This window comes from Hemitrygon akajei, chromosome 2 (assembly GCF_048418815.1).
Source record: "Hemitrygon akajei chromosome 2, sHemAka1.3, whole genome shotgun sequence".
Taxonomy (NCBI): domain Eukaryota; kingdom Metazoa; phylum Chordata; class Chondrichthyes; order Myliobatiformes; family Dasyatidae; genus Hemitrygon; species Hemitrygon akajei.
Genome location: NC_133125.1, coordinates 108691327 through 108716590, shown reverse-complemented (window position 1 = coordinate 108716590; position 25264 = coordinate 108691327). Strand labels below are relative to the sequence as shown.

At 37.9% G+C, this 25264-nt stretch overlaps 1 protein-coding gene across 1 annotated transcript in view; it reads right to left on the bottom strand.

The window, feature by feature from the left end:
• LOC140715228 (cilium assembly protein DZIP1-like) overlaps positions 1-25264 on the bottom strand; it is a 176613-nt gene that overhangs the window by 85768 nt on the left and 65581 nt on the right. Inside the window, exon 7 of the mRNA XM_073027121.1 lies at positions 18888-19028. Within this exon, the coding sequence (XP_072883222.1) occupies positions 18888-19028 (141 nt within the window). The remainder of the gene's footprint in view (positions 1-18887; positions 19029-25264) is intronic.

The following is a 25264-nucleotide window of genomic DNA, read 5'->3' as shown; positions in this document are numbered from 1 at the left end:
AAATTGTGACACATTGTAAAGTCAGTACAAAAGAGTTAGTAGAAAATTGAAGAGAGAAATTTGGGTCCTAACTGAACAAGAGAACATACGGCCATTTCTGTGACACTGAAGACATGAGGCACCATGTGGCAGGGCATTCAGACCATAACGGAATAGAAGTCCACTCCACATATCAATGACAATGATGCTTCTCTTCCTGATGGGCTGAATGCCTTTTAGACTCAGTTTGATACATGGAACAATGTGCCCTTTCCACCACCCCCTCCAGCCCCCACTCGAGGAGCAGGCACTCTTTCTGGCCATAGCTGATGTGAGGAAAACCTTAGCCAGCGTCAACCCACATAAAGCTGTGAGGCCTGATAGCATACCTGGATAGGTGCTGAGGGATTGTGCAGTCCGGTAAACATAGGTTCTAACAAATACCTCTAACATCTCTCTGGAACAGATCTCACTGTCCCCCAGGCTTCAAGGCAACCACTATCATCTCAGTGCCCAATAGAGCAACAGTAACGAGCCTTATCGACTAATATCCAGTGGCACTGACCTCAACAACAATGAAGTGCTTTGAGCAGCTGATTTTGGATCACATTAAAAATCATTTTCTTGCTACATTGGACCTTTTCCAGTTCACTTATCACTCAAATCAGTCCATAGATGATGCTATTGCCTCTGCACTCCACTCCGTCCTGTTCCACTTGGAAAATTGTGCTCATATGCCAGGATGCCATTTATTAATTTCAGCTCGGTGTTTAATATGATAATTCCTCAGAAGTTAGTAGGTAAACTGTTCTCACTGGGTCTCAACATCTCTGTAATTGGATCCTGGACTTCTTGACAGAAAGGCCACAGTCAGTCCACGTTGGCAGTATCATCTCTAGCTCCATCATGTTGATCAGTGGCACTCCCGAGGACTGTGTGGCCCACCCACAGCTGTTCACCCTACTGATGCACGACTGCACTGCTAGACCGAGTTCAAACCAAACCAACAGCGGTTGGCCTCATCAACAATGATGACAAGATGGCATACAGGGAGGAAGCAGAGTGACTTGTAGAATGGTGCTAAGTACAGCAACTTGAGTCTTAATGTGAACAAAACCAAAGACATGATGGTGGACTTTATGAAGATGCAGGCTGACCACTCCTCACTGACATCCACAGCTCCTCCATGGACGGACTTAGGAGCACCAAGTCTCTGGATAGTTTCACCTGGTCCCTCAACACCATCTCTTCGGTCAAGAAAGCACAGCTTTCAAATAGTTACAGAATAAATGTGTATGAGAAAAAAAAAATGTGTTACCCAGCCCCCCTCCCCTTAACCCCTCCCCCCAACATCCCTATTAAAAAAAAAAGAAAGAGAAAAAAAAAGGAATGCCTGGATATTGGAGGGTCCCCACATGCTCCACGGAGTTCGTAATAACTTTAGTGTATGTATTTATTTCTTTCCCCAAGTAACCAATAAAAAAAAGTTTAAAAAAAAAAGAAAGAAAGAAAGCACAGCTGTGTCTCCACTGTTACGTAACCCCGTAACCAGGTAACTTACCAGCAAAGATAGCGGGATCAGCTGAGTCGGATGCTACTATTTTCAAACGTTTTATTCAAAAAAGGGGCACAAGCGTATGGTTAATACAAAACATTCAGATCATATACATCGTCAAAACTCAATCTAAAACACCGGTGTAACAATAATCAATCAGAAATAAGCTCTATAGTTGTCTAGGGGTAATACTGAGTCCAATTGAAATATAAAGAGTCACTCAGAAGTTTGCAGGCTTTTCCCTTTTGGGAACCGCTGGGGTTTTCACGTTGTAGAGAGAGAGATGATTTAGAAAGGATTGACACTTGCCCGTTGTCTTTGCAGAGCAAATCCTTGGAATCAGGGAAGCAGGCTTCCCCGTTGTTAGTTAAAAGCAGTCTTTCGTTGGTTCTAGCCACAGATTCAACATTTGGAATCTAACGCACATGGCTTCCTTCAAAATGGCTTCCAGCTCCCACGGGAATCGGTATCGTGTCTCCTTGGTGCGTCTCCTTGGTGCGTCTGAGGGTTTCCCCCCCTCAGACCCTCCTTTATACTTCTTCACGGGATCGCAGGTGTCAATCAGGTTGCAGGTAATGCGATCTCTCTCTCAACCAGCCCACTTTGCCCGAGGGCTTTTCACGTGGTCTCCATGAGACAATAGTCAATGTCGCCTTTATTCTGCTTCTTGGGAGAACGTGGTCTTCCGCACGTCTCTCTCTCTCTCTCCCATTTTCCTGTGTCTATTCAGCATGTCTCTTTCTCTCTTGGGTCAGTTGACCCCCCCTTGACTAGGGCTCTTGCGATTCTCACAAAGGAGGGGGCCGAGGGCATAACACCACTTCCTGAGGAGATTGAGGTAACAAGGCTCTCCTCCCCATTCCCCCATCCATTCTAACCAATGTTTAAAGGAGCAGCATCGAGCGTGTCCTGACCAGCCGCACCACCATCTACCATAGGAGTTGCAAGGCACCTGACCATGTCCCTACAAAGGATTGCAAGGACAGCAGAGAGGATCATTGGAGTTTCTTTCCACCTGTCCAAGATATTCATCAGCAGCACTGTGTATACAGGGCCCTTATCATTAAAAAGGATCTCTCCCCTCCGTCCACCAATCTACACTCCCCACCATCAGGCAGGAGGTACCATGCCATTAAGACAAGAACAGTTAGGATGGGAAACATCTTTTTTACTTCATTCATAAGAACTATTGAACTCACTGCCACCACCAGGGTCTCATCACATATGAAGTGCCAGTAGCATTATATTTACTTTTTAACTTGTTTTGCAAATGTACCTTATTATTGGTTAGCAACACACACAAAACGCTGGAGGCACTCAGTAGGCCAGGCAACATCTATGGTACCCGCGGCTTCACCTATCACTTACTTTGTATGTCTTTCTCCTCTCCCCCCCCCCCCCCCCACCTTCTTTGACTTCTCATCTTTTTTTCCAGTCCTGATGAAGGGTCTCGGCTTGAAACGACAACTGTTTACTCTTTTCCGTAGATGCTGCCAGGGCTGCTGAGTTACTCCAGCATTTTGTGAGTGTTGCTTTAGATTTCCAGCACCTGAAGATTTTCTTGTGTTTGTTATTACTTGTTACTTTATTTGCAGTAATATTACTTTCTGTATTACGTGCGTTTGTTATATACACTGTTATTCACCTTGGCCCCAAGGAATGTTATTTCATTTGTTGGTGTAAACAATAAACTAAACTTGAATTTGAAGTGAGAAAACAAAAGCAGAAGAGTGATAAATTTGAAACAAACTATAGGAAGCTGAGACACAAATTTCAAGACAATATGGAAAAGCACAGTGTGGATCTCAGAGGGGCATTTCTGTCACTGATTCCCCCCCCCCCCCTTAGGAAACATTCCCTACATCAGACAGTAATCCAAAGCAGCGCCTCTGTCCAAATTTAGAGAAATTGCAGAATCTACATGATATGGATGCTACGATAACTTCTAGCGATTCAAATGATGCTAACAATGATGAGAAAATAGGATTAGCTGCCTTGACTTAACCAGCTCCATTAAAGACCAAGCAAGTGAAACTGGGCAGGAAATATGGATACTATGAAAAAGTATAGGGAGACTTCCTTACAAATCTGCTGACCCTGAGAATATTGATAAACAGGTCCCACATGCTGAAAAGATGTTTCAAAGTCCAGGTTGAAGTTTGGCACATTAAGAATGTATAAGACCTGCACCTATGTGATGCCATCCAAATTTTGACCATGATGTTATCTCCTCAAGTTAGTCCTAAACTTAGGAGTGGATAAGCAAAATCAATAAGGTGGTAGGAATACTATTAACAGGTGGTTGCATGAACAAACCTCAACATCAACAGGCAGCTACACAGTGTATGCAGGACTCTGAGTATGAGGGTATCCCTGAATAAGAGCATTACAGGTGGGATTACTTGTTGACCAATGACAGAAGTGAGACCAGATCCTGATGATGTGTGTAATGAGCGTGTCATTGTTATGGTAAAATTGGACACTGGGATAGAAGTTGTAGGGCCAGAAAACAAGGTAACCAATGGAAAAAAAGACCCAACTATCAACTCCATCAAGTCCAAAGACCCTGACCTGACAGCACGGTTTCAGCAATTGACTATTGAACACAAAGACAAATTTTGGACACAGTCCTAAAAAGGACTGACAAACTCCTTCCCTGCTGATCTTGCTCACCAAACTAGTCAGTACAAGAATAGATGATACACAATTGCTGCTAGAAGTGGCTGTACTGAAATGCAAATGCACTCCAAAATGTACACAGTTGAAAGCTGCACAAATGCATCAGCCAATGAGGCAGCAAAGTGGGCAGCACAGGATAGAAAGAAAAGAATGAAAAGGATAAATGAAGTGAATCTGGCAACTAAATTCGTGAGAACAAACTTGAACTCTATCACATACAAACATATGGGATATTCATGAAATGCAAGCTTAATGCTCTAATGAAGAAAATTTGTCTGAATATAGAATGGTGGGAAATTGAACAAAGATAGAGCATGGAGATATGGTACTGGTAGCCCCAACCACATTTTTTCCATATCTGGCACAGTAGACACTCTCCCTAAGATATATTAGGGTACAAAATATAGGATGGAAAATATTAGGGTGAAGTAGATTCTCCCAACAGCGGTGGAAAATTTAAGTTTGCTGATGACATTGCTGCCATGAGCCGATTCAAAGATGGTAATGAATCAGCATACAGAAATCACCAGGAGACGCTCATGGAGTGAGCACTGTTTCAGATTCCCTCCATAACCTTTACTTTTCTTAACCTATGATCACCCTTATTTAACTTACTTTTACCTACACCAAAAGATTCTTGCTACTTTTTTGGACTTATCTTTAAGAGTGTACTTATGAATTTTGAAGAAATGAGTACAGAAATGGCTTTAAGATCTAAAGGGCGAGACCCTGGGAAAGATTCTAACGGCAATGGAAAGAAAAAAAAGATCGATCCTAAGCATACTGAATTGACTTATGAAATGTTATTGGAGTTTTTAAATGAAAAATTTGAAGAACAACGACAAATTTTCAAACAAGATATAAAGGCTTTTCAGGATTATATGGATAAGACTGATTCAGTAGTTAACCAGCAGCAAGCTCTAATCGCAACTTTGCAAGAGGACGCTCGGAAGCGAGACTTGATAATTGAAAAACTGGAGCAGAAATTATCTTCGACGATTAAACAGGTGGAAACACTTAAAGCCAAGAGTGTCGACTTTGAAAATCGGTCCAGAAGACATAACTTATGCCTACTTGGTCTCCCGGAAGGTATTGAACAAGGGGACCCCTCTAAGTATTTTGCTCAACTTTTAAAGGATGCGTTCCCTTCTGTATTCCCAGACAGTCCTCCGTTACTTGATCGCGCCCACAGAATTATGCGCTGATCATTAAGTTCTTCATCTAAACCACCTGTTGTAATTGTTCGATTTCATTATGTGCATGTCAAAGAGCAACTTATTCGTGTTGCTCAGCATTTAGGGATGGTTAAATTCAAAGATTTCGAGTTTCGATTAGTGGAGGATTTTAGCCCAGAAGTAATGAAGGCAAGGCTTCTTTTTAAACCTCTGATGTCCGAATGTTATGAGAAAAATCTAAAACCAGCGCTTTTATACCCTGCGAAGCTTAGAATCTCGCCTCCGAATGCACCACGACGTGTTTTTCTCTCCACATCTGAAGCTCGAAGCTTTCTGGATGAGAACTACCCTACTGCTTCGGATTCTCGTCTCTAATAAATGAGTGATTTTGATCGTTACAAGATAGTTTTTGTTTCCAAAACCAGATTTTGTTTCTGGCTATTGGTGTAAGTTTATTCTATATTTTATATTTTAATTAAAGTTTTTTTTTCGACGTACTAATCTTCTTATTTTACTTACTTTAACCACTGTACTTTATTTTTGGTCATTATTATTAATCCTTTGAAGGTGAATTTTTTTTTAACGGTTTGATATATATCCTTTTCATTTTTTGTGTGACTAAGATGGCGGTTTCTTCTCTAAAATATTTCTTGCTTTTTTTTAATTCGCCTTTTTTTTCTCTCGTCTTCTTCCTATAATACATTTCTTATCACATTCTAACTTTTTGTTTGGGTTTTAACCTGATTTATAAGTTACTAGTGTTTATATTCTTTTTGGGTTTTTTTTTACTAGCAATTATATTAAGAAGTTTGTTTTAGTATAGTGATAATTACTTTTTTGGAGTTTGGGTGGATCTTTTTTTCTCTCCTTTATATATTTGGAGTTGCCTTCTGCTGACACGGGGGGTAGATTTAGTATCATTCCTTTTTTTCCCCAGCCTTCTCCAGGCTCAGGATGTTCTTTTTCTTCATGGGTGGGGGGTGGGGGTCTCTTTTCTAAACCTATTGTTCTTTTTACCAGTTTTTTTTAGTTTTTTCATTTGGGCTGATTTTAAACTATTAAAATGTCCGCGATGTCGTCACTTCCGGGACCACCCCTTATTTTTGTTCCTCTTCCGGGTGCATGAGTTCAAAATTTGGTTAACTCTTTATATACCAAAGGGTTGATTTTAGAAATATGGCTCAGACCATTAATTTTGTCTCTTGGAATACTAATGGCTTAAACCATCCGATTAAACGGAAAAAAATTTTCAAAGTATTCCAAAGACTGAATGCACATATTATTTTTGTACAAGAAACTCATGTGAAGAAAGAGGATAATCAACGTTTTTTTAGGTTTTGGAGGGGTCAACAGTACCACTCGAATTCGAATGCCAAAGTAAAGGGAGTTTCAATTTTTATTGACTCCTCTATTACATTTGTCCAACACGATATTATTTTGGATCTGAATGGTAGATTTTTGTTAATTACTGGGTTACTTTTTAACAAAAAGGTTGCTATGGTTAATGTTTATGCTCCAAATGTGGATGTTCCTGATTTATTTAAGTCCTTATTTACTTCTCTACCTAATCTAAATGAATATATGTTGTTAATGGGTGGTGACTTTAATTGTTATTTAAATCCTTTGCTGGACAGATCTATATCCACTCAGACTTTACCTAATAAGTCGGCCACTTACATTAATTCTTTTTTGACTGATAATGGAATTTTCGATATTTTGAGATTCCGGCATTCTAAGGACAAAGAGTTTTCATTTTTCTCACATGTTTATCATTCTTACTCAAGAATTGATTATTTTTCTATTGACTCTCATTTTATTCCATCTGTAATTGGTTGTAATTATGATATTATAGCCATCTCTGATCATGCTCCATTGAAACTTTCTATTAAATTTATGGATACAGCTTCTAGTGTTAGGCAATGGCGATTTGATTCTACCTTATTGCAAGATCCAGATTTCATTAAATTTATGAAGGAACAGATCGATTTCTTCTTTTCAACTAATTCCACGGATGATATTTCTTGCGGAACACTTTGGGACACTTTTAAAGCATATATACGTGGACAGATTATCTCCTATTCTGTTGGTTTGAGAAAACGTATTAAGAAGGAAACTCTTCCATTGGTTGATAAAATTAAAGAAATTGACAAGAAATATTCGACTGCTCCTAGTAAGGAGCTTTACAAACAAAGGGTTGAACTTCAAATGGAACACAGTTTATTACTTACATCTTCGATTGAAAATCAATTAATGAAAACCAGATCTGATTTTTATATACATAGTGATAAATCGAGTAAACTGTTAGCTAATCAATTGAAGAATGCTTTGGTTAAACGTCAAATTATTAAGATTCATCAACAGAATGGTGAATTGACAGTTAACCATGATGAGATAAACAAATCTTTTCAAGATTTTTATACCTCCCTGTATCATTCTGAATTCCCTCATGATCATAATACCATGTATGATTTTCTTGGGAAATTGAATTTTCCAAAATTATCATCAGATGATCTTTCAATATTAGAAACTCCTATTACGGATGCAGAAATTAAAGGGGTTATTTCCTCTATGAATTCTGGGAAAGCACCAGGTCCAGATGGGTATACAGTGGAATTTTTAAAGTGTTTTTCCTCTACTCTTTCTCCTTGGTTATGCAGGGTTTTTGAAGAAGCAATTAGATTGGGTAAACTGCCACAATCTTTTTATAGAGCTTCCATTTCTTTAATATTGAAAAAAGATAAAGACCCTACTGACTGTGCATCCTACAGACCAATATCCTTATTGAATGTAGATTCCAAGATCTTTTCCAAGTTACTGGCGTCCAGGCTGGAGAAGGTATTACCTCAAATTATCTCGGAAAATCAAACTGGTTTTATTAAAAATCGCTATTCTTTTTTCAATATTAGGAGATTATTGAATATTGTTTATACTCCTTCACGTAGCACCTCAGAATGTGTCATTTCATTAGATGTGGAGAAAGCATTTGATAGAGTTGAATGGCCATACTTATTTACTGTGCTTGAGAAGTTTAATTTTAGTCCGACATTCATTTCCTGGATTAAACTGATATATCATACTCCAGTAGCCTCGGTTTTTACTAACAATCAAAGATCTCCCTTTTTTCGTTTATTTCGGGGTACTAGACAAGGCTGTCCTCTTATTCCATTATTATTTGATATTGCTTTAGAACCTTTGGCAATTGCTATTAGAGAATCACCGAACATTTTTGGCATTACTCGTGGGATGGATATATGTAAGTTATCATTATACGACGATGATTTATTATTATTTATTTCTGATCCTGAGAAATCCATTCCTGCAGTTATATCATTATTGGCTCAATTTAGTAATTTTTCTGGGTATAAATTAAATCTTAATAAGAGTGAATTGTTTCCTTTAAATAGACAGGTTCCAATTTATGGAAATTTACCTTTTAAATTAGTTAATGGCTCTTTTATATACTTAGGGATTAAAATTACTAAAAATTATAAGGAGTTATTTAAGGTTAATTTTTTACCCTTAATTGATCAGATTAAATGTTTGTTCACTAAATGGTCACCATTATCTTTATCTCTGATAAGTCGGATTAATGCTATTAAGATGATTATTTTACCCAAGTTTTTATATATATTTCAAGCGATACCAATTTTTATTCCGAAATCTTTTTTTGCTAATGTTGATTCAAAAATTTCTTCATATATATGGCAGAATAAAAATCCTAGATTAGGTAAAAAATATTTACAGAAGGCAAGGAAGGAAGGTGGATTGGCACTGCCTAATTTTAGATTTTATTATTGGGCAGTTAATATCCGATATTTGATATGTTGGTTAAAGGATTGGGATTTATCTTTTAGCCCTCATTGGGTGAACCTGGAAACTAAATCTGTACAAGAATTTTCATTGGGTTCTATTTTAGGGTCTTCTCTTCCCTTTGCTCTTTCTAAATTGCAGAAACGAATTGACAATCCGATAGTTAAACATACTTTACGTATATGGTTTCAATTTCGGAAATTTTTTGGGTTGAATCAGTTTGTTTTAACTATTCCTATTGTATCCAATTTCTTTTTTTATCCTTCTATTATAGACCAAGCTTATTCAGCTTAGAAGACTAAAGGATTACTACGATTTTCCGATTTAATTTTGGATAATTGTTTTATGTCTTTTGAACAATTATCTAATAAATATAATTTGCCTAGATTTCATTTTTTTAGATATTTACAGATTAGGAATTTCTTAAATACTGTACTTCCTACCTTTCCAAATCTTGAGTCTTCGGGTATTTTGGAGAATTTGTTAGAACTAAATCCTTCTCAGAAAGGTGTAATATCAAAACTCTACAATATAATTATGAAAATACGTTCAGAGCCCTTCTGTAAGATTAAAAATGATTGGGAAAGAGAACTTAACCTTACTATCCCTATTGAGAATTGGGATAAAATTCTTCAATTAGTCAATTTATCATCTATATGTGCTAAACATTCATTAATATAGTTTAAAGTTGTGCATAGGGCTCATATGTCTAAGGATAAATTGGCTCGTTTTTATTCCTATATAAATCCTATTTGTGACAGATGTCATTCTGAGATAGCATCTTTAACTCATATGTTTTGGTCATGTCCACTTTTGAAAAAATATTGGAAAGACATTTTTGATATTATTTCCACGGTATTGAACATTGATTTACAACCTCATCCTATTACTGCAATTTTTGGTTTACCAATGATGGACTCAATCCATTTATCTTCTTCTGCTTGTCGAATGATTGCATTTCTTACATTAATGGCTAGAAGATCTATTTTGCTGAATTGGAAAGAAATTAATCCCCCTACCGTATTTTATTGGCTTTCTCAAACTATGTTATGTCTAAATTTGGAGAAAATTAGAAGTGTTGTATTTGACCCTTCTATTAAATTTGAAAAGACATGGAGACCATTTATTTAATATTTTCATATGATGTAATGAGACCCTGTTCCAAACCTATTCATGTTTCCAGTTTTGATTATACATATGTTGAGAGGATTGGAGTTGGCGACACTGATGATTTTGTATTTTTTTAATAGATATTATAAACAGCCCATTTTTAAAACTTTTTTCTATTAGTTTTTTCTCTCTTTTTTTCTTTTTTTTCTCTATTAGTTATTAGGTTGTTAGATTAGTTTTTTCTAGCATAATTTTTTTTTCTTTTTCTCTTTTTTGTTTTTTTTAATATATATTATGATATAACCTAGTTTTGCTTTGTTTATATGTTATTTGTATCATTCATGATTTGGGAAGACTTAATTATATTGTACCTATTGCTTGTGTATCCTTTCATGTTTAGTATAAATTTGTAAGTTTGTAATCCCAATATATATTGATAATAATAATAATAAAAAGATTGAAAAAGAAAGAATCAGCATATAGCAACTCAATTGAAAACCTGGCTGAGTAATGCCACAAACAACAACCTCTCACTCAATGTCAGCTAGACCAAGAAGCTGATTTTTGACCTCAGAAGGAGAAACCTGGAACGAATCCTCTTCGGAGGATAGAGGTGAAGAGTGTCAGCAATTTTAAATTCCTTGGTGTTATCATTTCAAAGGATGTGGCCTGAGCCTAGAATATAAGTGCAATTACAAAGAAAGCATAAAACATGGCAGTGCCTCTACTTCCTTAGAAGTTTCAAAGATTCAGCACGACATTTAAAACTTTGACAAACTTCTATAGATGTGTCAAGAAGAGTTGATTGACTGGTTGTATCATGGCCTGGAGTGGAAGCACTAATGCCCTTGAATGGAAAATCCTACAAAAGGTCGTGGATACCGCCAGGTGCAACATGGGTAAAGCCCTCCCACCACTGACTGTATCTACATGGAGTGCGGTCGCAGGAAAGCAGCATCCATTATTATGAAACCCACCGCCCAGGCCATGCTCTCTTCTCACTGCTACTATCAGGAAGAAGGTACAGGAGCCTCAAGACCCAACACTGGCAGGTTCAGGAATAGTTATTACCCCTCAACCATCAGGCTCTTGAATCAATGGGGATGACTTCACTCACCCCCATCACTGAACTGTTCCTACAACCTATAGACTCATTTCATTGACTCTTCATCTCATGTTCTCAATATTTGTTGCTTATTTATTATTATTACTTTTTCTTTTGTATTTGCACAGTTCATTGTACTTTACACATTGGTTGTTTGTCCTTCCTGATGGGTGTGGCCTTTCATTGATTCTATTATGTTTCTTGGATTTAATGTGTATGCCCACAAGAAAACAAATCTCATGATTATATATGGTGACATATATGCTCTTTGATAATAAATTTACTTTGAATCTGGAGCTTCTGGAAGCAATAAGGAAGGTGCAGGACAGATTGTTCACTAAGAAGAGATAGGTAGTATTCTAAAGGGAAAATGAGGCAATCTTGGCTGACAAGGGAAGTCAAAGGCAGCATAAAAGTATATAAGTGATGGCATATAATATAGCAAAAAACTTAAGGTTTTTAAAACCAACAGAAGGAAACTAAAAAAAACAATAAATAGAGAGAAAAAATGAAATATGAAGGTAAGCAAGCCAATAGTATAAAAGTTGATATCAAAGGTTTTTACAGATTATAAAAAGAGTAAAAGAGAGGCGAGAGTGGTTATCAGATGACTGGAAAATGACACTGGAGAGGTAATGATAGGGAACAAAGAAATAGCGGAAAACTCAATAAATATTTTGTATCATTCTGGAAGGCTCTAGCAGTACACCGGAAATTCAAGAGTGTCAAGGGACAGAAGTGAGTGTAGTTGCTAATACTAAGGAGAAGGTGTTGGGGAGGAAGCATTAAGAAGAGGGACGCCTCACGTCTTAATAAGCTGGTAAGGAAGGCGGGCTCTGTCGTGGGCAAAGTACTGGAGAGTTTAACATCGGTAGCTGAGCGAAGGGCGCTGAGTAGGCTACGGTCAATTATGGATAACTCTGAACATCCTCTACATAGCACCATCCAGAGACAGAGAAGCAGTTTCAGTGACAGGTTACTATCGATGCAATGCTCCTCAGACAGGATGAAGAGGTCAATACTCCCCAATGCCATTAGGCTTTACAATTCTACCACCAGGACTTAAGAACTTTTTAAAAGCTATTATTAATGCTTTTTGAGACGGTGATTTAGATGCATATCATATTTTTTTACTGAGTTAAGTATTGTATGTAATTAGTTTTGCTACAACAAGTGTATGGGACATTGGAAAAAAAGTTGAATTTCCCCATGGGGATGAATAAAGTATCTATCTATCTATCTATCTATCTATCTAAGGCGCTTCAGAAGATGAAACATCTGAAGGTAGATTAGACACCTGGATCAGATAGACTACACTCCAAGGTTCTGAAAGAGAAAGATGAAGCAATTGTGGAGGCATTAGTACTGATCTTTAAAGAATCACTACATTTGGGAATAGCTCCAAAGGATAGGAAAATTGAAAATTTCACTCCACTCTTTAAGAATGGATTAGGGAAAAGACAGGAAATTATAGGCCATTTATCCTAACTTCAATGGTTGGCAAGATGTTAGAGTTCACTATTAAGGATGAGGTTTCTGCGAACTTGAGGCACATGATAAAACAGACCAAAGTCAGCATATGACTTTGGGGAAATCTTATGGGGGAATATTGCCTGACAAAACTGTTAGAATTCTTTGAGGAAATAACAAGCAGGATAGAGAAAGGAGAGTCAGTAGATATTGCTTACTTGTATTTTCAGACAGTTTATAATAATGTGCCGCACATGAGGCTGCTGAACAAGGTAAGAGCCCTTGATATTACAGGAAAAGTACCAGCATGAATAGAAGATTGGTTGACTGGCAGGAGGCAAAGGGTGGGAATAAAGGGGGCCGAATCTGGTTGACTGCTAGTGACAAATGATGTTTTGCTGGGGTTGTGTTGCAACCGCTTCATTTCATGTTATATGCAATGATGTGGACGATGGAATCGATGGCATTGTGGCAAAGTTTGCGGACGATACAAAGATAGGTGGAGGGGCAGGTAGTGTTAAGGACGCACATTAGTAAGCACTTGATAGGGTCATATGATCAAAAATCTCCAATTCAAGACAAAGCTTCTACATGAATGACTCACTATCAACTAATTACAACCAGTGCACTGTGGTGGCAGCATGCTTCATCTATAAAATCACAGAGTTATTCTAGGCTTCTACGATGAACATTCAAATCCATATGCAAAGGAAGACAGGGGCAATAGGCTCAGATTCCCACAATGTCACAGACCATCATGACTTTGAAATAATCTCATCTCTCATTACCACCGGATCTAAACTCTGGGATCTCCTAACAGACAACACTGTGGAGGGCTTTCACCAGATGGGCTGCAATATTTCTAGAATGTTGCCTACTACCATCTTTACAAGGACAATTTGGGATGAGAAATAAATGCCCACTTTGCCAGTCATGTGCATTTTCCTAAAAAAAGAATACATAAAGTAAAAATTAAACATGATTTCCCCATGTTATTATCTGCTTAATTCTATTATTTTTTCCAAGGGTTAGCCCACAGCATCAGGTTCAGGAACAGATATTACCCTCAGCCATCAGGCATTTGAACCGGAGGGTAACTTCACTCAACTTCATTTGCCCTATCATTGAACTGTTCCCACAATCTAAGAATTCATTTTCAAGGACTCTTCATGACTTGTTCTCGATATTTATTGCTTACTTATTTATTACAGGTTCAGTACCCCTTATCCAAAACGCTTGGGGCCAGAAGTGTTCTGGATTTTGGATTTTTTCAGATTTTGGAAAATAACAATGAGAAAGCTTGGGATTGCTATTATATTGAACTCTGAATTTGTATTTTAAGCAGTGTTGTCTTACACTTGTTCATCACACATACTGTAGATGATAAACAACAATGGACCCAGCACACCACTAATCACAGGCATCCAGTCAGTGAGTCAACCCTCTATTACCACTCTCTGGCTTCTCCCACAAAGCCAATGTTTAATCTAATTTACTACCTCATCCTGAATGCCCAGTGACTGAACCTTCTTTACCAGCTTTCCATGTGGGACATTGTCAAATGCCTTACTAAAGTCCATGTAGACAACATCCACTGCCTTGCCTTCATCCATTTTCTAGCAACTTCCTCAAAAAACTGTATAAAATTGGTTAGACATGACCTACTACACACAAAACCATGAAAAGGGTACAGTACACTATATTTGATTCTTTAATCTATCCTTAATCAGTCCATGTCTATCCAAAGACTTATATATCTGATCCCTTGGAATAACTTCCAATAACTTTCCCACAACTGAAGTCAGACTCACTGGCCTATAATTTCCTGGTTTCTGTTTAGAGCCTTTTTTAAACAGCAGAACAACATTGGCTATCCTCCATTCTTTTGGAACCTCCCCTGTTACTAAGGATGTTTTAAATATCTCTGCTATGGCCCGGGTAATTTCTGCACTTCCCTCCCGTAGGGTCTAAAGCATATATGTCAAACTCAAGGCCCGCGGGCCAAATCCGGCCCGCGGTGGAATTATCTTTGGCCCGCGAGATAATATCTAATTACTATTAAAGCTGGCCCCAGTAATCGAAGCGCCTATGGCGTATGATATGGCTAATGCTGAGTTTATTCAGGTACCAGGTTTTCAGGGTTTTTAGTGTTTATTCGGCAGTCTTCTTCATAAGAACTGGAATTTGTAAAGTGAAACACTTTGTAGTTATAGCAGAGACTGAGACACATGAGAGCAGGCTGAAAAAACGGAGGCAACGAAAGCTGCGTTCGCATGCATCCGACTGATCCGGCCCGCATGAAGCTGCATTTTGCTCAATCCGGCCCGTGACCTAAAATGAGTTTGACACCCCTGGTCTAAAGGAACACCTTGTCATGTCCTGGGGATTTTGCACGTTCGTTGTTTGTCCATTTTGTTGTGTGAGGTTTCACATTGATTCTATTGTGTTTCTTTGTACTTACTGTGAATGCCCACAAGAAAACAAATCTCAGTATATACTTTGATATGTTCCTTGACACTAAATTTACTTTGAACTTTGAAATTTAATAATGGTTTCCAGCATTTCCCCTACAATTGGTGTTAGAGTAACAGGATGGTACATGTTTATTCTCACTCTCTCTCTCTCTCTCTTTCTGTTTTATTAATAACTGGGTTATATTTTCCACTCTTCAATCTACAGGAACTATTCTAGAATCGATAAAGTTTTGTAAAATTGCAACAGCTGAATCCATATCTGTCAGAACTTAGGGATGTACTATAGATTCATGAGTTTTCATGTCTTACTGGATTTTAATCTCATCATCTTCTGTTGTATACTTTTTCTTAAACAATACTATTTTCTTCTAGTTCCCATTTCTCACGACTTTTGTTTCTGTCTTAATTTTATCAAATTTTTTTTACATTTTTAAAATAAGAATACAATGTATTTGTTCAATTTTCTTGCAATTTCCTTATTTCCCATTATAAGTTTTCCGATCACTATCTGTAAGAGATCTACATTTGTCTCTGCAGGTCTTTTCCTTTTTTTACACATCTAGAGAAGTATTTACAGAACATTGTTACACTTACTCCCAGTTTAGTCCCATGTGCCTTGGCATGTTCATCTGCAGCGGCTTCTATGACAGGGGTCACCACCCTTTTTGCACCATGGACCGGTTTATTATTGACAATATTCTTGCGGACCAGCCAACGGGGATGGGGGGGTGTTAATCACGACCGGAATATAGGTGATAAGTCAACTATAAGTCACTTATAAGTGGTTAATGCACTCAATTTTGTTTCTAAAATAGTTTATCTAACAAATTTAATATTAAATACACAGCGCATATTTTCCTCGCAGAAATATAGTGATAAGTATGACTCACTTATAAGTCAATAGCATCATAACGTTTAAAGTAACATTTTGATATTAAACACGCAGCACATATTTTCCTCATATGAACGTATAAAATCATTGCAACACAACAATATCGCTGAATCAGTGGGAGCCCTGACCTTATTTCCCTGCAACAAGACAGTCCCATCGCAGGCTGATGGGAGACAGTGATACTCGAAGGTTCCTTATGTCCAGTCTATTCCGCAATTTAGTTTTCGTGGCTCTCAGCACTTGCTTCTGTCCTGCTTGCTCATGTTTTTTTCGCTCAAAAAACTCAGCGGGTTTGTCTTTAAGTGCAGGGTGCTTGGACTCAAGGTGCTGAAGCAGTTTTCAGGGCTTCATTGCCTCATTAGACAGCCTCCGGGCCTGAATTCTAGCCTCCTGCCCACCCATCACCAGATGCCTTGGCCAGGTGCAGCTGGTCGTGGGTGGGGTGAGAGGACAAAGTAAGGGCCGGAAGTCCCCGTGCCAGGGCCGCGGCGGTCGCAGTCCGGAGAGAGCAACCGACCGAGCAAGGAGCAGTGCGACAGGGCGCCCCCCCTCCCCCCACCGTAGGTAGGTAGGATCTATTGGTCAACAAAGGTTTGACTGGAGGGATGACTTTCAGTAGATTGCAGCGAGGTAGCTGCTCTGCTACTGAGCCCAAATTAGGTCGTCTGCGAATATTTTAGCACTAGGTTCCTCACGAACATTCTCACGAACGACAGGTGGCGGCGCCCATCTGTCCGCGCTCCGGGCCAGTAGCAACAGCATATCTTGCCGGCCGCCCAAGGCCAACCAGTGATCCTTGGCGCTAGGGTATCACTGCGTTTAGGCGACTGATGACCTCGCATGGGTAATGACTTCGAGTGCGTAATGACCTCATGTGTGTTCAAGTTCAACAGTGGGCGTGACAGGGAATGAGGAAATGTGCATCTGACTCATATCGTTTCACATCGCCAAATCATATCGTTTCCTCGCGGCCTGGTAGCACATGCTTTGCAGCCCGTACCGGTCTGCGGCCTGGTGGTTGGGGACCACTATTCTATGGGATCAACAGAGGGTGCTACTGTCTTTTTAAACATATTTTTTATGATCACAAAATCCTGCAAGACATCAAGAACTTAAAGTACTACATGTCTATCTCATCAGCAAGCTGCTCGTTGGTGGAGAAACTGAAAGAGCTGGACAGTGCAGATCATGCTGCTTACATCAGAGAGGCTTCGGAGGAGTCAGCATACGAAGGAGGCATGCAATCTAACAGCGAAAGACTGTCTTAAGTTGCTTTTCTTGTGATTGCAAGACATTTTTGTACATTGTTAATGTGGCAAGTCAGACGGACAGAAGTGATGAATGGCGGGATGCTGCACAGCCTCAGTCGTACCGAGGACTAGGCCTTATGCCACGAGGTTGCCTGTTTACAGCCTGCAGAACAGAGGCATCGGAACTGCTGCACACCACTCGGAGTGGTATGGCGCAGCAGCGTCTAGGCTGGAGTTGGTGCTACCCACCAGTGTAAGCTCGGCAGTAATTAAGCTGTGTTATGGTCAACTGCAGATTCATGGACTCAGGGTCAGGAATTTTTTTTTTGCGTGGCTGTATTTAACTGATATCTTCCATGTGCATGCTATCTTGTACGTGCTATGTGTGCCTTGTGATTGTTGGTACTGTGTGTTGCACCTTGGCCCCGGAGAAACACTGTCTCATTTGGCTGTATTCCTCAGTATTCATGTATGATTTAATGACAATTAAACTTGAATTGTATCTAATTTCCTTTTTTAATCATTTTCTTAATCTTTTTAATTAGCTGGGTTCTAAAATTATGCCAATTCTTTAATTAAATAGCTTCTTTAATTTCTCCAGTCAGCCATTCATAGAGTACAATTTCAGCTGGGATTCTGGATGATGGATAGTCCTTTTTGGAAAGGATTCATATAGTATTTTTACTTTGCATATCATGTACAGTTTCTTTAAATCCTAGCCATCATGGTTTCCCATTTAAGCCCGGTCAACTCACCTTTCAATTTAGATTTAAAACATTAGTACTTGATTGAACTAAGTTACAGTATTAAATTCTATCATCTTTTGGCTACTCCTCCCTCAAGGTCCTTTTACAACATGATTGTTAACTAACCCTTTTTCATTGCACAAATCCTTTTCTCTAGTTGCTTCCTCAACTCCTTCATCTTGAAAATAATTTTGGACACCTTTCACCATTGTTTCTTCACCTTATTATCATGTGTTCAGTCTCTGTACAGATTCACTACTCCATTGAATGCCCAACACATCTTCCTATAACATCTTGATTTACATCGTGCCCAATCTTACAACTATAAATTGGTCGTCTTTTAATAACTCCCAACAATGCTTTCTTCCCTTTGTCTTTCTTAGCTCCAATCAGACTGGCCTTAATTCTACATTATGATCTGCCAGGGAAAGATATTTTCTCATTAGTTCCTGATCTCATTTCTCTATAACACCTCTATTAACTTTTTGCCTATTCTACCCAAATGTGAAATACTCTTGAACCTTCAGTTCCTGGTTTTGATTAATCTGTTAATTTGTTTCCATAAAGGTAATTAGAAAATTGCTGGTCAATTTCTTGTTTTCTTATAAATGTGAGTGAATGACTAAGCAAAATACATCTTACCTGCTCCTCTGGGTGAGCTTTCAATTGATGTTGATCCTGTAGACTCTGTCCTAGTTTTCTAATCTTTTTCTTGTAGTAACAAGTGCTTGCTTTCTGATTTTTCGTAATTGATGACATCAAACTTTCTATTTCAGATTGGAACTATAAAGCACAAATAAGTTAAATTATTAGAGAATTCTTCCAAAGATGTTTTAATGTTTCAATAACTCAACTGATTAATCAATTTTTACACGGGTAAAACTCAGTGAATTTTTGCATATTATTTTTAATCATCCTTCTGCACTTTCTAGAAAACCATAATGACATTAAAGAAACTTCAATTTTGTCAAATCACGAACAAGAGAAAATCTGCAGATGCTGGAAGTCTGAGCAACACACACAAAATGCTGGAAGAACTCAACAGACCAGGCAGCATCTATGGAAAAAAGTATAGTCAACGTTTCAGGCCGAAACCCTTCGGCAGGGCTGGAGAAAAAAAGCTGAGGAGTAGATTTGAAAGGTGGTGGGGGGGGGGGGGGGGGAGAGAAATGCCAGGCGATAGGTGACACTTGGAGGGGGAGGGATGAAGCAAAGAGCTAGGAGGTTGATTGGTGAAAGAGACAGAAGGCCATGGAAGAAAGAAGTGAGAGTGCTCCAGTCCTGCCAAAGGGTTTCAGCCTGAAATGTCGACTATACTTTTTTTCGATAGATGCTCTCTGGCCTGCTGAGTTCCTCCAGCATTTTGTGTGTATTGCTCATTTTTGTCAAGTATATTTTGGAAGATTCAATATGATTTGTTAGGTGGCTATCAATAAAGTAACTAAAAATTTTAGCTGTTCCCACCTATAACTTCTTTCTGAATACCTAATCTTGATTTTATCTCTTCCCACATAGTGGAAACTAGGTGGTCAATTAAAATGGCAATAATATTTTTATTCTTTCATGTGGTTTGTAGGTTTAACATAATCTTTTGACAAGGCAAGAAATTTATATTTACTAAATATGCAATCAAATCCTCTGAATTATAACTTGTGATCCAGACAGAGCATCTGTCAAGGTTTCCTCAGTACATTGGTCTATTTCCAAGAGCTTTCTTTTCATTTCTTCATGGTTTTTCTTCCCGCCCAACCCCATGTATTTACCCAAGTACTGAGGTCCTTCTTTGAACACATTTACTGATTCATGCTATCATATATTTTACTCCTGTCAGAGCAGACTGAATATTCTAGCCTGCTTAGATGCAAGTAGGGTCAGAAAATAAAATCCATGCAATTCTTGATAGTAAGTAAAACTTCCAGCTTAAAAGTTAACTTGATCCTTAAAAGTTTTGGTACGTCAGCAAAGACACTCAAAAAATTCTACAGAATTACTGTGGAGAGCATTCTCACTGGTTGCATCAAAAACGCTGCAGGAAGTTGTGAACTTAGTCAGCTTCATCATGGGCACCCCAGCATCCAAGACACCTTCAAAAGGTAGCAGGCATCATTAAGGATCCCGATCACCCAGGACATGCCTTCTTCTTATTGATAGCATAGAGGAGGATGGACAGGAGCCTGAAGACACACAGTCAAGCCTTCAGCTCTTCCTCTCTGCCATCAGATTTCTGAATGCACAATGAATCCATGAACACTTCCTCAGCATTTTTCCCTCTCTTTTTGCACTACTTATCTACTTATTTATATATAAACACACACACACACACACACATATACATATGCATACACACATACATAATTTACTATAAAGCATATATATATATATATATATATATATATATATATATATATATTTCTTAACTAGTAATTTATTATTTTTATGACCACATCCTTGCCGCATGCTCTAATTCTTCAGCCATGCATTTATCTCCCACCTCATTCTATTCCTATCCACACTGTCACATGGCATAGGCAGCAATCCCAAGGTTACTCAGATTACTCCCCTTGAGGTCCTGCTTCACAGCTTCCTTCCTAACTCCCTATGTTCTGTTTTCAGGACTTCTTCCCTTTTTCTACCTATGTTTTTGGTACCAATGTGTACCACGACTTCTGCCTGCTCACCCTCCCTTTTCAGGATATTGTGGATGCATTCAGAAATATCGCAATTGGAAATAAGCAATTTGCAGCAAGCCCAAGTCCTTGTTTAGGCAGGAGTTGATTCTGGTCATGACCAGCTTCTCAAAGCACTTCATCATAGTAGATGTGAGTGCAACTGGGTGATAGTCATTTGACAGAGCTCACCCTGCTCTTCTTGGGCACTGATATAATTGTCACCTTTTCAAAGTAGGTGAGAACTTCGGACTGCAGCAGTGAGAGACTGAAGATCTCTTTGCAACTTATTGTAATCTGCTTCACCATCTCTAAGACCCCCTAAGTCTGTATCATCAACAAACTTGCAGATAGTGCTTTGTACATTCTCATCTAAATCACTTATGTAAATAATGAATAACCTCACTAGTCACAGACCTCCAGTCAGAAGATCAGCCTTCAACCACTGCCTTCTGATTCTCATCACCAAGCCAATTCTGAATCTGCCTTGCCAGATCCCTTGCAACACAAGCTTCCAGATCAGACCTTGTCAAAGGCTATAAACAACATCCACAGCCTTACCTTAATCTATCTCCTTAGTTAACTCTTCAAAAAAATTCCAAAAAGACTCATCTGGCATGATCTCCTAGACTTAAAAAAAACATTCAGCAAGGGATATATTCATAACCAGCTGCCTGAATGTAATGTATGTTTCCTTCTTTTTCCTGCTAGCTCTCATGAGCCAGGATTCCCTGAACCTGGTACGTCTACCCTTCACCCAAACAGGAATGTGCTGGCTCTGGACTCTTCAGTTAGAATCTTTCTCCTACGGTCAAGTACTACAGGACAAGTATTTAACTGTGAAAGGGGGAAGTATCAAGGAGATGTGTGGGACAAGTTTTTTTAGAGAGTGATAGGTGCATGGCACAGCGGCCAGGGTAGTGGTGAATGCAACTAGTGTTGTGGCTTTCAAGAGACTGTTAGACAAGCAGGGAATCATGTATAGGTGATTTAATTTAACTTGAATTTAGTCTGGTCATAGCGGGCCTATGAGTCTGTCCCTGTGTTATCGTGTTCTATATTCTAACTGCTAGATCAGTGTTCCTGGAATGTATCAGATTCCAGTTAGTACACAATTGAAGTGGTGCATAAAAAAAGCCTTACAGTCATAGATTTACTATAGGAAGGAAACAGGCCCTTCAGCCCCTCTAGTTCAAGCTAAACATTATACCGCTTAGTCCCATCAACCTGCACCTGGACAATAGCCCTCCATACCTCTCCCATCCATGGTACCTAGCCAAATATCTCTTAGGTGTTGAAATTGAACCCGCATCCATCAGTTCCTCTGGCACGATGTCCTAAATCCTCACCGCCTTCTGGGTGAAGGTGTTGCCCCTCCTGTACTCCTTAAATATGTGACCTTTCACTTTAACCTGTGACCTGTAGTTCTAGTCTCACCCAACCTCAGTGGAAAAAACATTTACCCTATCTAAACCCTCAAAATTTTGTATACCCAATTTGGCCACCACACAACAAACAGAATTACTAAAGCATAGAAAGCTACAAACCAAGTGCAGGCAAATGGGATTATTATGGATACATCTTTGATGGTCAGTACAGAGGACTAGAGGATAGGCACTGAGCTCTTAAGCTCCCTGTTCTATGAGAACATAAGAAAGGGTGGAAAGGTTTTCACGACAGCTATTTTAATAGTATTGCCAAAAAAAGATAGAGATCTTTTAAAGCCAACATCATATAGACCTATTTCTTTGTTAAACACTGACTATAAAATAATAGCAAAAATTCTATCTAGTAGATTATCTAAATACTTACCAAAATTAATACATATGGATCAAACAGGATTTATTAAAAATAGACAATCGGCAGATAATGTAAACCGGTTACTTAGCATAATTCATTTGGCACAAAAGAAGGAAGAAATGAGTGTGGCAGTTGCTTTAGATGCAGAAAAAGCATTTGATAGATTGGAATGGGATTTCTTATTTAAGGTATTGGAAAAATATGGATTAGGATCATCTTTCATAAAATGGATTAAAACCTTAAATACTAATCCCAAAGCTAAGGTAGTGACAAATGGTCAAATTTCAACATCATTTCAGTTAACAAGGTCAACTAGGCAAGGTTGTCCATTATCACCTGCTTTATTTGTGTTGGCGATAGAACCACTAGCTGAATTAATTAGAACGGACCCAGATATTAAGGGTTTTAGAGTTAACCAGGAAGAATACAAGATTAATTTATTTGCTGATGATGTTCTGATTTATTTAACAAACCCATTGAATCCGCTGCGTAAATTATCTTCTAGACTGGAAGAATATGGGAAAATATCAGGCTACAAAATAAATTGGGATAAAAGTGAAATTCTACCTCTTACTAAAGGAGATTATAGTCAATGTGGATTAATAACTCAATTTAGATGGTCGATAAATGGTATAAAATATTTAGGTATAAGAGCTGATAACGATATAAAGAACTTATATAAATTAAATTATTTACCATAATTGAAAAAAATTCAAGATCTTGATAAATGGATGACATTACCAATAACATTAGTAGGCAGAGTAAATGCTGTAAAAATGAATATATTCCCTAGATTACAATTCTTATTCCAAACACTACCAATACAACTACCCCAGAAATTTTTTCAAGAGTTAAATAAATGTGTGAGGAAGTTCCTTTGGAAAGGTAAGATGTCAAGAGTATCATTGGAAAAATTGACATGGAAATTTGATCTAGGAGGATTACAACTTCCAAATTTTAAGAATTATTATAAAGCAAATCAACTTAGATTTATTGCATCTTTTTTTGATAAAGATAAGCCAGCATGGATAAGAATAGAACTAGATAAAATAGGAGAAAATACACCAGAAGATTTTGTATATAAATGGGAATCTAAATGGATACGGGAAAGGAAAGAATCTCCTATATTAAAACATTTGATTGATCTATGGAACAAAATAAATATTGACGTTGAGATGAGGAAATCTTTATTAGCAAAGAGATCTTTAATTCAAAATAAACTTATTCCTTTTACAATGGACAATCAATTTTTATACAACTGGTTTCAAAAAGGGATTAGATATATAGGAGATTGTTTTGAAGGTGGTATTTTAATGTCATTTGATCAATTAAAGAATAAATACAAAATATCAAATAACACTCTTTTTTGTTATTTCCAATTAAGGGCTTATTTAAGAGATAAATTGGGTCAAACAATGTTATTGCCGAAACCTAGTGAAATAGAAACTTTAATTCAAAAAGGAAAAATTAAAAAATTTATCTCTTGTGTGTATAGTTTGGTTCAAAAACAGGCAATTAAACAAGGAATTCATAAGACAAGACAAAAATGGGAAACTGATTTGAATATTAAAATTGAAGAAACAAGTTGGTCAAGACTATGTCTTGACAGTATGACAAATACAACAAATGTCCGGTTAAGATTAGTGCAATATAACTTTTTACATCAATTATATATTACACCACAAAAAATAAATAAATTAAACCCAAATTTATCTGATCAATGTTTTCGATGTAATCAAGAAATTGGTACTTTTTTACATTCTACTTGGTCTTGTTCCAAAATTCAACCTTATTGGACAAATTTAGGAGTTCTACTGGAACAAATCATTGGAACACAACTTCCACATAACCCAACACTATTTTTATTAGGTGATATCGAAGGGATAAAACCGAAACCCAAACTGAATAAATATCAGAAAGAATTCATAAAAATTGCATTGGCAGTAGCCAAAAAGGCTATTGCAGTTACTTGGAAATCGGATTCATACTTAAGTATAGACCGTTGGAAGAACAAAATCTTCAGCTGTATTCCACTTGAAAAAATTACTTATAATTTAAGAGATAAATATGAAACATTTCTGAAAATTTGGCGCCCTTATTTACAAAAGACAGGATTAAATATATAGATGCTCTGAAGATGCTCTATTGGTTATTTGGGGAAAGAAATAAATATATATACTAAAGTTATTATGAACGCCGTGGAGCATGTGGGGATCTTTCGATATCCAGGCATTCTTTCTTTTTTCTTTCTTCTTCTCTTTCTTTTTCTTTCTTTCTATAGGGATATGTTAGGGGGGAGGGGTTAAGGGGAGGGGGGAAGGGTTGATAACTTTTTTTTCTTCTTCTGTAATCATCGAAAACTCAATTAAAATTTTTTTTTAAAAAAAGAAAGGGTGGAAGAGTATTAGTAGTAGGATTGTAGTTATGAGGAGAGATGGGCATGGTTCTGATTGGGTTGCCTCCAGCCGGATGGCATGAACATCAATTTCTCGGACTTCCAGTAACTGCCACACCACCCCTACTCACCATCTCCTACACCATTCTCCATTCCTT